The 13564-nt window shown below is 38.6% G+C and overlaps 1 protein-coding gene across 3 annotated transcripts in view; it reads left to right on the plus strand.

The window, feature by feature from the left end:
- Positions 1-13033, plus strand: part of KCTD16 (potassium channel tetramerization domain containing 16) — a 259493-nt gene extending 246460 nt beyond the window's left edge. For all 3 annotated transcript variants that reach the window (XM_072826328.1, XM_072826326.1, XM_072826327.1), the window contains one exon: positions 898-13033. In XM_072826328.1, coding sequence (XP_072682429.1) covers positions 898-1352 — 455 coding nt within the window. In that variant the 3' untranslated portion in view covers positions 1353-13033. The remainder of the gene's footprint in view (positions 1-897) is intronic.
- Positions 13034-13564: the final 531 nt, after the last annotated feature.

Below are 13564 nucleotides of genomic sequence, written 5' to 3' on the forward strand. Positions count from 1 at the left end.
TAACAAAATGTGGTTTGTGCAATAATGGAGGCACTTACAAAACAAAACCATAATTCAGGGGGAGGGGATGATAAATATCTCTGAAGAGGGGTAAACAGACACTTCAGAGAGAAGTTAAACCCTGAACATTGTTTTTAAAGAAAAGCAGGAATTTTACAGTCAGGCAAATCGAAGAAAAACAAATGGTTAATTGCTTTGATTGTCATATTTGGGAAATCTGCATTTGAACCTCAACTCTGCCACTTATGAAATGTGCAAATTAGGGCAAGTTTCTTAAATTCTCAGGGTCTTAGTCTCTTTGTAGGGAATCTAGCAGTAGAGCTACTCAGAGTTGTCACGAGTCTCCCATGAGTTGATGGGTGTGCAGAGCTTAGATGGGGGCTGGCACAAAGTAAGACTCTCACAGACTTCCATTGTTGTACCGGACTGCAGTGATGTGGTGCTTTGGATCTGACTTTAGCATCAGCCATGGTAAAATCAGTAGCATTTATTGAGAGTTGACTGTGCATTAAGTACTGCATTAAGAATTTCACTCGATTTATCCAAATCCTTCCTACAACTCTAAGGAGTAGACAAGTGATTATCCTCACCTCCAAGGGGAGGGAATGGAAACTTGGAGAATGGAAGGAGACTTCCAAGGTGACAGGGTTAATAAATGGTGTAGCTGAGTAGCTGACTGCAGTGCCCATGGCCTTAAGCACAGCATACTGTCCTGAGCTTTCTCCCTTCAGTGCACTTGACTTTCGGGTACTCATGATAGAGCCCACCCTGTGTGCTTCTCACTTCTTGTAAGACATAGTTGTGGAAACTTGTGTGTGTGTGTGTATGTGTTCAGGTGCTGTGCTACTCCTCCAGGCTGAGCTGGCATTAACCCTTGGGTGCTGTGCTTGCTTGCAGGTGAGCCTTCGAGGTGGTCACCCTCCCACTGCGACTGCTGCTGCAAGAATGCCACAGGGGACAAGGAAGGGGAGAGTGGCACATCTTGCAACGACCTCTCCACCTCCAGCTGTGACAGCCAGTCTGAGGCCAGCTCTCCCCAGGAAACGGTCATCTGTGGGCCTGTGACACGCCAGACCAACATCCAGACTCTGGACCGTCCCATCAAGAAGGGCCCTGTGCAGCTGATCCAACAGTCTGAGATGCGGCGGAAAAGTGACCTGCTCCGGACTCTGACTTCGGGCTCCAGGGAGTCGAACATGAGCAGCAAAAAAAAAGCCGTTAAGGAAAAGCTCTCAATTGAGGAGGAGCTGGAGAAATGCATCCAGGATTTCCTAAAGATCAAAATCCCAGATCGGTTCCCTGAGAGAAAACATCCTTGGCAATCTGAACTTTTGCGGAAGTATCATCTATAGGGGAGGGCCAGGGTGGGAGAAGGAATGAATCATGTGACCATTTGGAAATAAACCTCCTAACGAAATTCGTATTTGAAAAGGAAAGTAACAACTAACAATACGTTTGTTAGAACACAGTAGCCCATTGATATACTACTGCCTATTTACCTAGTTCACCTTAACATTTGAATCCACAGGGTAGATTTCTTTCCAGATGTGGAATGATAAGAAAATCTCTTTTGGTTCCTTTGTTTGTTTGTTCGTTTGCTTGTTAACTGGGTACCGTGTGCTGAGTATCGTATGTATAATGAGAGCCAGCTACAGAAGAGTAGCTGAGAGGCTTTGGGAGTCCTTTATCCCAAACTGGGTTTTTCTCTCATCTTCTACCTCCCTCCTTTGAATGAGAATATGGTAGAAAGAGATCTGGCCCAATGGCATATGCTTGGATTTTTTAATTTTCCTTTTCCCTTTTGTTTATGGGGTAAGGGGGGAAATGGCAGATTTATATGACTTTTCACTGAAATCTATTATGTGCCAGTTTATATCGACGCTGTATGCATGAGTATTTGTGCGACACAAGCACAACGATGTCTGTACATACACACAGTGCACATGTCCCCAGGGCCTGGGCATCCGAAGGGGAACACCCCTGCTCCCAGCAGCATTCTCTTAGACTACTTTAGACAGATGAGCCTCTGCTCCTTTCTTAAAACCCTTCCGGGAAGACTTCCCAGCCTCTATTGGCAACACTTTCCAACATCGGGTAACCCTGGTCATCAACAAATTGTCTTCCTTATTTTGAAATTAACACCCTCAGGCTCCATTTTACAGTTTTGCTCTTCCTCTGCACTAGGAGAGGGTGAGAAGACCTAGTAAAACATTCTTTGTATTAAAGAAACAAACATTCGTATCCACAAAAATTATGACTCAGTGACCCCACGCTCAGCCTTCTCTACCCTGAGCTGAGTTACCTTCCTTCCCTCAATGTTTTCAGAGTCCTTACTGCCCATGTTTTAATGGTGTGGCCTTTTCATGTGATCCATATTCAGTTCTCCACATCCCTGTGGAGTTGAAGAAGTAAGAACAACACACAGTACTTGAATAAGGCTCCAGCTTTTTGTTTGTTTCTTTAAGAGGGAATTGTATTCCACACACCGCCTAATAATTTCTCATGACTTTTTAAAACTACAGCGCTGCGTTGTTACTTTCTTGTAGCCAGTTTTGTCTGTGGGGTTCTGGGATTTGGCTGTGCCTATGCTGGGATTTGGCTGTCATTTCCCCAGTGTCTGTGAACAACCCAACTAGATAACTAAAGCTTCAGAATTAAGGTTTTGGCTTTCTAAAGTGTCTTCCTTGAATACATCTTTGACCTGTATAGACACAGCCAAAAAGAAGCTGTTACTAGCCATCTATCCATATGACTGTATTTTATTAATGTACCAATAGCTCTTTCATAGGCTTGTGGTAAATGAAGATTAAAAGACCAGTCTTTATTTTCAGCATTCTTCTTGCATTTCAGTGGGAACTTAGAAAATAATTTGTCAATCACTATCTGTGTGCCAAGCACGCCTAGTTTTATTATTATTATTATTATTATTATTATTATTATTGTGTGTGTGTGTATGTGTATATGTATCACAGGTAATAAAGGCAATTGGATGATGTCTGTAGGAGGGAAAAATAACGAACAATTGCTTTCTCTTGAAATATATTGTTGACACACATTTATTATGTCAGAGGTTCTCTCTTGATTCCTATTATCAGTGCCCATTAGTACATGGGTATCTTCCTGAATTTTTGTGACTCTTGCCCTCACATCTGGGCAACAGACTCAGCCAATGTTTTCTTGTCCTGAGGCTCAAATGAAATTTAAAGTTCTACTTAAGTGGAAAAGAAAGTTCATCTGTGGAGTTGAGTTGTCAAGAGAATCATCATTTAGGAATTTAAGTGATTCTTTTATGAATTAATCCATTAGCAGGCATTTGTTCTTAGCTAAGCATAGTTTTGTAAAGCCCTACCAATATGTCTTCATTTCTTTCAGTGTGTCTTAATACTGCATCTTTCTATTAATAGAGGATCCTGCCAAAAAAAAAAAAATCACAAAATTTAATGGTCAAGAAGAAGTAGAATAGAGATTAAACATCTTCAAACTCACTTAAGTCAGATGATGCCTGTGGCTCTGTTGGAGTTTGGCATCATCTCCAACTTCCTTAAGTTTCAGACCTAACTCTAATGGCATTAAGATAGAGATACACCAGTAAGAACTAGAGAAGGAGGAAGATGTCGATCAACTCACTGCTTCCACTGCCTGCTTTACACAGGAGAGCAAACAATGCAAAGACAGTGTTCATGGCATACTTTTCTGTCCCTTGACCTGTCGTGAACTTTTTTTCTGCTTTGGTACTCCTTATGCCTCCTTGTGAGCAAAGCAAGTGGTAGGAAATCTGATTAAAACAATAATAACATTTTTAATATGGGCCAGCTCTAGACCAACACCCACTCCAGATATTCCAAAGAGCTAAGACAACAGCAAGGTGTTTATTTGTGTGGCTGTTAGTATAAAGATGAATACAGACCTACTCAGTGAAAAGCTCTGAGGAGGCACCAAGTCAATGGAAACCTTCAGTCCTACTTTGAGTAAAGTTATCAAGTGAGGTCTAGGTGGCTTGCCACACTGGGAATGATTTAATGGTAAGTGAGTTATAAGAGTAAATGCTCCAGTGACCCCGATTCACACCTGCTTCCCCAAATTTAAAAGTTTTCAGAACTCTTAGTTCACTTCTGGACAGGACAACGTATGTGGTTCCCTTCTTGAATATTGGTTATGATGAGGGTCATAATTTGCTGATGTGAAGAAACTAAAAGCATCAGATGGATCAAATGAATGAGGAGACATATGTATAGAATTCTAACTTAGGTTTCCTCCTTCAATCTTGCAATGCTAAACTCCAGTGACCTTGGGGAGGTCATGGTCTACAGGTATGTGGATCTCCTGGAGTCAGGAATATATTTCTCGAGTCCTCCTACCCATTGAGCTTTCCTGTTCAGCAGGAAAGGGGAAGACAGGAAAATAAAACCGTGAGGTCACTGTGGTGGTGTGCTCACCCTCCCCCACCAAGAAAACACTGCACTGAGGTATGGTCATAAACAGCCAAATGAAGTGGCTTCCCCAATACACAGTGGTGTTATGCTCTGTGATTGTAGGCAGTTGTCTTACTGGAAATGCATGTGTGGTAAATTAAAATAAAAGGGGAACAATGCACAAATCACTTGTTCCCTTCACTCTTTATTCCCCCATAGCTCCATTTACCCCCACCTGATTCACTTTAGGGAGACACATTTATTAAAAGAAAACAAATGGAACTCTTCTTTATTCAGGTGCTCCTGTTTGATTCAGAGGCACCTTTATTCTAGGGACAGATGTGTGCTCTTCATGGTGGATCTTCTTATCAACTCTTGGTCCTTCTGGATTATTTTGCTTCTCTGGCCTTTAGATTCCCCTCTGATTGTCCTTTGTCTCTGCCAAGCAAAACATGTTCCAGTGAGAAAAAGAAAAGGCATGTATGGTGTCTTGCAAAATTACTTGACACCAGCTCCCATAATGGGAGCCAAACGTTGATTCTCAGACATTTTCCTTTGTTGTACTTTTAACCTTCCAACTTTGTATTTACCATAGTGATTTAACCCAGAGCACTTGAGTGCTGGTATTTTCTACCACTAGATATCATGTTGTAAAATGTGACTAACTTTGGTCTTCCTAGATGATCTTTGAGTTAATAAGAGTCTTTCTGTGGACTTTTAGGAAGAGTTCTTTGTCATCCCCACTTGATATAGCAATTTTCATAGGAAAAATGAAGAGAGTTATTTTTTTCCCCTGGTGACTCTGTGGCAGATACATGTTTTTGCCAATTTGCATGCTTATCGGTTTAGCATGGACCATTTCTCTCTTTAATGTCTTGGTATTGTTGGCAACTTGCAATCTTGATGGCCCACTGTTTCAATTTATTTACTTTCTTTTATATTGTCAAAATAACACAATAGAGAAGGAATCAGAATGAGTATTCTGTATTCTGAGTTAAAATGGAGTTAGATGTCATTTGTACAGGAGTGTACAATGATTAATATCTGCAGAGAAATTAGACCAAATGAAACCTGCTGGAATGGGTTTGATTGATATTGCCTTCATCTCTCTGGTTTTAGATGAAATGGTTATTGCTCTCCACCCCTGCTGAAAGAAAAGAGTCTTAAACTTTAATAATCACCATGTTGTGATGCGACCACAGAACTTATATGTTTGAAATGTCTATATTTCTCATCTTGCAACATACATTAGAATGGAGATTCTTTTCCTAGTGACCCCCACTGCAAACTTTTTAGCAGTGTTTTTCAATACTCAGCATGCACAAAAACCATTTGTAGCACTTGTAAAAATGCAGATCCCTTTATCCTGGTCCCAGAGAGTCAGTCAGAAACATTGAGCAGGGCCAAGGAATCTGCATTTTAGTCCAACATCCTTCATGATTTTGATGAGATGATCTATGGACCTTCTTTTAAGAAATCCTGTTCTTGGGGAGTTGACTGTGCAGAGGTCTACATCTTTTCACTTCCTTTCACTTTCCTTCCCTTACAAAGAAGTCAAAACTTGCATTATTTTTTTTAAGAGGAAAAGCCCAAAGAAGAGTATTCCAGGACCAGGGCAGAGTAGATTCCATTATTCCTTTGCCCTTTCATCTGCCTGTCAACCACCTCTCCATTTTGTGTGTATTTGTGTGTTCGATTTTTGTTTTATTTTGTTTTTTTTTTTTCCCAAACTGAAAGCCTGCATCAATATAGTTTTTACTCTGGATACTCTGGGTAGATGGGAACACATCTCTGAGTGAGCTGTATCCTTATGATACCCATCAAGGAAGAAAAACAAATGAACTTTCCCAGGCGGAGTTGTTCATTCCCATGCCTTGTGCAGTGTGAGTCAGAGGAACTGGAGAATGATCCATAATTTAATGGTGGTGTGTATGGCCCCAAAGGTGGTTCCACTAACTGCATGTACAAACACCACCAAAATGAATATGGAATGATTAGTGAATTTACTGCATTTCACCTATAAAATCCTGAGTCATTGGATTGCTAAATTTGTCCAATCTGACTCATGCAGGATTATGAAACTCTCAAATAGTTGAAGATCCTGAACTCCAATATTAACTAAAAACTGCAAGCAAAACCCATGAGGGAAAATAAATACAAAGAAAGAAAGGGTGAATTCAAAATAGTGGCCATATTTCATACATAGTGACAAGAAGGAGATGAAGTTCTACATGTTTCCACTCACTCACCAGAAAGGAAGGCCATACTGTGATTATTCAGATAGAAACAATTTTGGAGAGTTTCAGTGGTCCAGTTGGTTCTACCCCTATAATAGAATAACTGGACAGGTTGATCAAATTCCCATATGGTAAGAGAAATGGAGAATGAGTGGCTTAAATACATGCTTGTGGTGATCCTTGGTGAATATTTAAGTAAAGACAACTGTCACAGGAAAGTGAAGAATGGCTAATGAAACTAATAAACTTGAATTGCTAATTAAGAGTATTTGGCCAGGATTTTTTTTTAATGTTAAATTTGATTTAGCTTGCTTCCCCCCCTACTTCCCAAGTGAGATCCCTTTACTGTCCCAACTTCCTAACCTTTAAAAAATGTTCCTCCTGTTTGTGAACAAACTGTGTTTATTGGGTAAAGAATTTTTAGTTCCTAGACTGTCTTCCTTGCTTTATTTAAGGAATTTACTTTGAAAAAGCTAAAGAAAAATGTGCCCTGGCCCTGCAACTCTCAAGGGGTTTGTTCTGGGCCAAGGGGTGGTGATTTTCCTGTTAATCAGGCTTCTAAAAGCATTTATATGCCAACTGGAAGATTTAGTCTCTCCTTTTTCCAGAAACCTCTTCCATCTTGTCACTTTATTCTTAGAATTGACCTTTAGTTAATTTAACTGCATTTGCACGATAAAAATCAACATTGCTTTCAGACCCTGCTGCTGCTGGTTGGCTTCATCCATCACAAATGGACGTAGGATTGATGCACAAGAAAGTAGTGGAGAAGAGTTGCTTTATACTTGTGCCTCTTGTGTGAGGGTGTGTGAATGTGTACATACACACTTGTGCAATTTTTAGATCGATGTTGCATCAGTCGCCAATGTCCATGGTAAACCTATCTCAATGTGTGGAAAAAGTCTTTGGTTACAAAGCTTCACAGCTTTTAAATTCAGCACAATAGCTTGTCTTTACTATGGGTGTCAACGCTTGACAAGGTTGAATAAAGCTGGTCTCCTCGTGTGAGATTCAAGCATTACAGATTTCTGAGCAAAAAATCAAACTCATTTTTATTTATATAGTCACTAGTGGCAGTGGCATTTACTCAAAAAAAATTGAAAAGGAGAGAAAAGAAAAAGAATGCATGAAAGCTTAAATATACATAGAATTCACAGTGATCACTAACAGTTTTTCTCAGTTGCAGCCAGTGGTCAGTGGTTTATTCTTGTATGTGAGAGACAGAACCAATTTCAGGAAACACTCATCTCTGACTTGTGTGGGTTATGTGTACTTAGGGCAGTGGCTCTCACCCAGGAATGATTTTTGTGCCCCAGGGGGACTTTAGGCAATGTTTGGAGACATGTTTGATTGCCCTGACTTCTGAGGTACTAACTGGCATCCAATGGGTAAAGATCAGAGATGTTGCTAAACATCCCAGAATGCAGAAGACCCCTCGCAACAAATAATTATACAGCCTGAAATGTCAATAGCGCTGAGGTTGAAAACCCCTGAGTTATGGGTTGGCTCTAATTTTCCATTTTTTTACCATATAGAGAAAGACATCTGGGTCAGAGCTAAAAGGAAATAGCACAATAGTAATTAGTAGCACCTTAGATAAGTACAGAGTTTATTTGGGATTATATACAGTTGTCCCTTTATACAGATGTGGATGCTGAGATTTAGAGAGAAATAGGTCCCGTTTTCCATGGTTTCAGTAGTGATGGGGAAGGTGTGTGGTCTGAGTTTCAGTCTTCTATGGCAGTCGCTTTCTGCCTCAGAAAAACAATACCTTTGATGAAGTCATCAACCGTATAACAACTACATGTGTTTGGTGGAAAGTGCTTTGGGAGCATTTTCCATTCATGTAACACAATTAGGGATGCTTTTCAAGCTGAGCAACAGGTGCTCTTAGAAATAAAACAAGAAGAAAGGAAGAAAAGTGCTGAGAACAGGCCAAGAATTTTGTCATCTTGAACCGCTCACTGTGTACTTTGTTTCTTAAGGTTGAAACTCCCCTCACTAAAGAGGACACTTAGATCTTGGAAAATATTATTGTCAGACTCACACAGGTGGTCCCAATGCCCTTGTTTTCAAAGATGTGATGAGTCTAAGCATAAAGTAGTATGACTACTGAGCCTTATTATATCATTTGTATATACTGACTTCATTAGGACACAGAACATGTGGGTGTCTTATATATTTGACATTTTTCTTTTAACTTATCATACTGATATTCCAGTGATGGAATCAAGGTCAGAACATTCTATCCTCATTTCATACAAGGGAAACTGGGACCCAGAGACTTAAAGTCATTCATTCATTTGTTCATGCATGTATTTGATGGGTATTTGTTGAGTGCCTACCATGTACAGGCCACTGTCATGAGCATTATAATCTACTAGGGAATCAAATTTGTGATACAGAACTTGAATTCAGATTATCCAAATTCTAGACTAACATTATTTTTCTATGTAATTCTGATCCACGTTCTAGATTTCTAATTTAAATATTAAGTTATAAATAATGTATATTAAGGAGTGTGTGCACTTAAGAAATATGTGCCAGGAACTGTAATAAATGATTCACATGCCTCATCTCATTTAATCCTATAACAACCCAATGAAGTAAGCCTTGTTACTGTCCTCTTTTTACAGAGGTCAATGTAACTAGACAGGGGCAGAGCCAGATTTTCATGTTGGTTTATTGGACTCCAAGTCTGATGGCTTAACCACCTCATTATATAATGTCTTGTCTCTGTTCTCTGGATTTCACCTGTTTCTGGTTTCTTCTATTCTAACCAAAAGATAGCCAGGAAGAATCCAGCCTGACATACTTCCAGAAAGTCATTAGCTATTTTTAATTATAAATTCCATTAGACACGCATTTCCCTAGGAGATAAAGGAAAGGCACACTTGGAGGCATACTTTTGCCTACCGTAGACTGCACTTTATGACACCAGCCCTATCAAAGGGTTAGTTACAGAACAAATGCCGTGTGAATACTGTACCTTTGTGTACACCTAAAGGGTGTGTTCACATCCAAAGCAGCAAGATAGATTCCATGTTAGGACAACGGCACCTACACCTGCTTGCTGTGCTGTTTATAGGTTACCAGGGCAGAGTTCATGAGAGATTAAATAGGTGTCTATGCACGCATGTGTGTATACATGCATGTATGTACTATTTTCACCTTTGGGCCTTTTAAACAAAATCAGTTTTTGTTCAAGAAAGGTCAGAAATCCAGCCATGGTTTCCTGCCCCCCAGCATACTATCATCAGTATTCCAAGTTGAAAAAGGAGAAGCAACTACGGAAAAGAGACTGCATTGAGATGTGTGTGTGTGTGTGTGTGTGTGTGTGTGTGTATGAAGAATGTATGCCCATGTACATTGTGTATGTGTGTTTATATATAAATTTTATGTATATATGTATATATGTGTGTACATGTATCTAAATGTATATATATATATCTATACATATGTATACACACATAAACAGATCTCATAGTTTGAAACTCGGATTTTGAGTTTAAGGGATTATTATTATTTATAATGGGTTTCATAGATAGTTTAATATAGTTCTGTTTTCCAAAATTCTCTCCCACTATGAGTGTATATATTTATGGTACAGAAAATATGATTAGAATACTTTGTTTTAACATCTATAGATACAAAATCAAACAAAAGTGCATTTAAAGAAAGCCAAACTTGTAAAAACTGGCTTTCTTATTTCAACCATTTGTTAGAATTTCAAAGTATGTGTTTTCAAACATCATCATTTAAAAAAAAATGAAAGAAAGAAAAAACCCAAAAGAACAAAAAAACAAAACAAAAAACCCACCAAGTGAATATGACAATGTTTAAGAAGAAAAGAATAAGAAAATATAAGTCTGTGAAAGCACATATTCTGTGGTTATTACGCTAATGGTAGTTCACCTACTGTTGTTTGATTTATTCTTAACTACTGATCTCACTTCATCTTTAATGGGGGGGGGGGCTCCTGTGGCCATATGCACTTTGTAGGTGGAGCTAATTATCTGTTTAATTATTTTAAAGCTATAGTAAAGAATTTATAATATGCACTCTGTAAATATATACTAAAGCTTAAGGGTACATTGTAATAATAACCAAACACTTTCTAGGCTCCTGCAAATAACCCTGTAAGCCTGTTCATACAGACACCAAAATAGCTGCCCAAAGAAGGAACAACATGCAGTTAAATGAAAGACAATGTTGCTTATGTTTTGGCATCCTATAGACATAATGGCCAAGTGACTAAAATTGGGGTTCTCTGAAGAATATGGTAAGTTATATTTTCATTCATAACCATGTGCTTTCCATACTTTGGAGAATGTGAAACTTGTTTTTAGTCAACCTATGCAAACAGAGCTTCCCTGGTGCTCCTTGGGATCAGTTTGTATGCACACAAATCCACACCCTCAGAAGCAGTCTGACTCCAAGCCCTGTCCCTGGGGTTCAGATTCCTTCTCCCAGAACCTTCTCCCAGGAACCTATCCGGTTTGCTCATACAATCAGAAGTGTTTGCAAAAATAATTGAGTATGGTCATTTATTTTTTCCGTAGGGTCCTTGCAGATGTGGTCTTAAAAGCATATGAAAGAAAATAAATTTTATAGTGAATAGATGCTCTAATTAGGTTGAGGAACGCTGAAGAAGGATTGGTTGTTTTTCCCAAAAATTTTGGAGCAGACAGGGGAAGTTTTATTTACCTCATCCCTGGCTCCAAGTTCCCGTCACTTTCTCTCATTTATTTATTTTTAATTCCAAAGGAGAATGTTGAATCCAAAGTTTGCTTACAATTCTGGTTAATGTATAAAAGGACAGACTAGTGTGTTTTTGTAAATCATGAAGGGTGGAGAAATGGGGGTGCTAAAACCCCTGATTACCCTGTCTCTGATCCAAGGAAATGGATTCATGAATTCCTGGAGTGGTATCCTTCTTAAAACATAGGAGCACAAACCTAGGGACTTGCATTTCAGAGAGTCTGGTCGAAAGCTGTTAATGGGATCTGTGGTAAATGGGTCACCATTTAGAATAGTGATGGAGTCTAGCTCGCTTCCCTTAGAAGACCTTACTCTGTAAAATCAAGAATCTGTGTTGGCTGAAGGAATTGAACTCATGATCTCATTTGAATTCCTGTTCCTCTCATCTTTCAGAACCAGCAGAGCACTGGGTTGAACCTAACAAAATAATTTGTCAAAATTATATGAACATGTTTAAATATTTTCAGCACCACCCTCGACATTTATAAAAATAAAGACCCGATTCATGAGGTTACCTGGAGATCTCCAAACACAGTTTGCCAGGGATTATCAAGCTCCTCTTTTACCCGTTGCTGATGCTTTGAATGTGCTGTCAACACAGAGGAGTCTGAATTTTGCTGGTACTAACATCAAATGGTGATCTACTGGGGCCTTGTTCATGTTCCTTTCTCCTGACCTCATTCAAGTGCTTGATGACTTGGGTCAGTTTGTTGCACACTGATGTATACCAAGTGACACCCACTGAAATTACCTCTTCTCCTTTCCAATACAGTTTGCTTGTACATAAGTGTAATGTCAAATTGTTTACAGGTTCTTTTTGTGTATAATTGTGATAGCAGATTTAGCTCAAACTTTAAAGGAATCTGTTTACTGAATGGTGTTAAAATGGATGTGCTTATTACAGTATAAACATCATTAATTATGGACTCACACGAATGCATGTCTACATGTCGTCAATTTCCAGCAGCTCGGTTAATCCAGCAAAAAGTCTGCGGTCTGTGAATAGCAAATATACATAAACTACTGTGATTCTAATAACTCAGTAACTGTTTTTACCTTGATATGTAACACTGTAGATTTTAGCCTGCTGTATTATTTTCTTACCTATTTGTTTGGAGGAGACAGACATAAGAGATAGTATACTAATTGTCCCAATGGAATTGCACACCATTTCGGCGACCATTGGTCCACCTAGAAGGCAACTGCCTATTGATGGAACAATGGCCCTAGGCAACATATAAATATATACATACATATTTATGTATGCAATATCTAAATGCTAATTACTACCATCTATTTTCACTGCCAATGGAAACTACTATTTTCTTTGGAATCATTGATGATATAAAAATTAATTTGCTATTATCTGCTTTCATATTCTGTTTAGTTCATCTAGTATGGTAAATGATACAGGTGCAGTATCAGTATTGTAAAATTGTGTGGTGAAGACTACAAAAAGTCATACTGTGGATATATTTTAAAAGGCAGACCAGAAACTATATTTCAGATTCTTGTGTGAATATAATTACAGAAATAGCAACTATTTTTTATGTGTTTCCATAAATGACTCCATTTCATATACATTGTAACTTAGCACCAATCATAATAAATCATTTGGTAACATTTAGTTGTTATATATATGTCTATTTTCAGTAGACATAAGAGACTGATGATTCAACATCATTTCATGTTAACTCAAGAATTTTAGATGGAAGGTAATCACCATTGCAATTAGTTTATTTCTGGTTTGTTGTGGCAGCTTGCTGGATTGGAGTACAAGAAAGGAGACAGTGACTAGTTATTTAAAATTCTTAGAATGAGATTTCAACCAGTGGAGACCTTGCCTCTTCTCTTAGTGGGTGGCTTCCCATTATTTATCAAGCCTCTTTAACCTCAGTTTCCTTACCAGTATATAGGGAACAAAAGTAATAGATACTTCCTAAGGCTAGTGTGAGAATTAAATCAGATAATACAAGTAAGGCCTTTAACACAGTCTCTAGTATGTTACATACCTACTTAATAATCCCTATCCCATTCTTATTCCTATTATCCAAAATGCATATTTTAAAGAGGAGTTTGCCTTCAACACTCTGAATATCTGTATATATTTCTTCTTTATTCCTCTTCAGCCTTTTATGGTTTTGCCTATAGAGC

This window comes from Canis lupus, chromosome 5 (genome assembly GCF_048164855.1).
Source record: "Canis lupus baileyi chromosome 5, mCanLup2.hap1, whole genome shotgun sequence".
Classification (NCBI taxonomy): domain Eukaryota; kingdom Metazoa; phylum Chordata; class Mammalia; order Carnivora; family Canidae; genus Canis; species Canis lupus.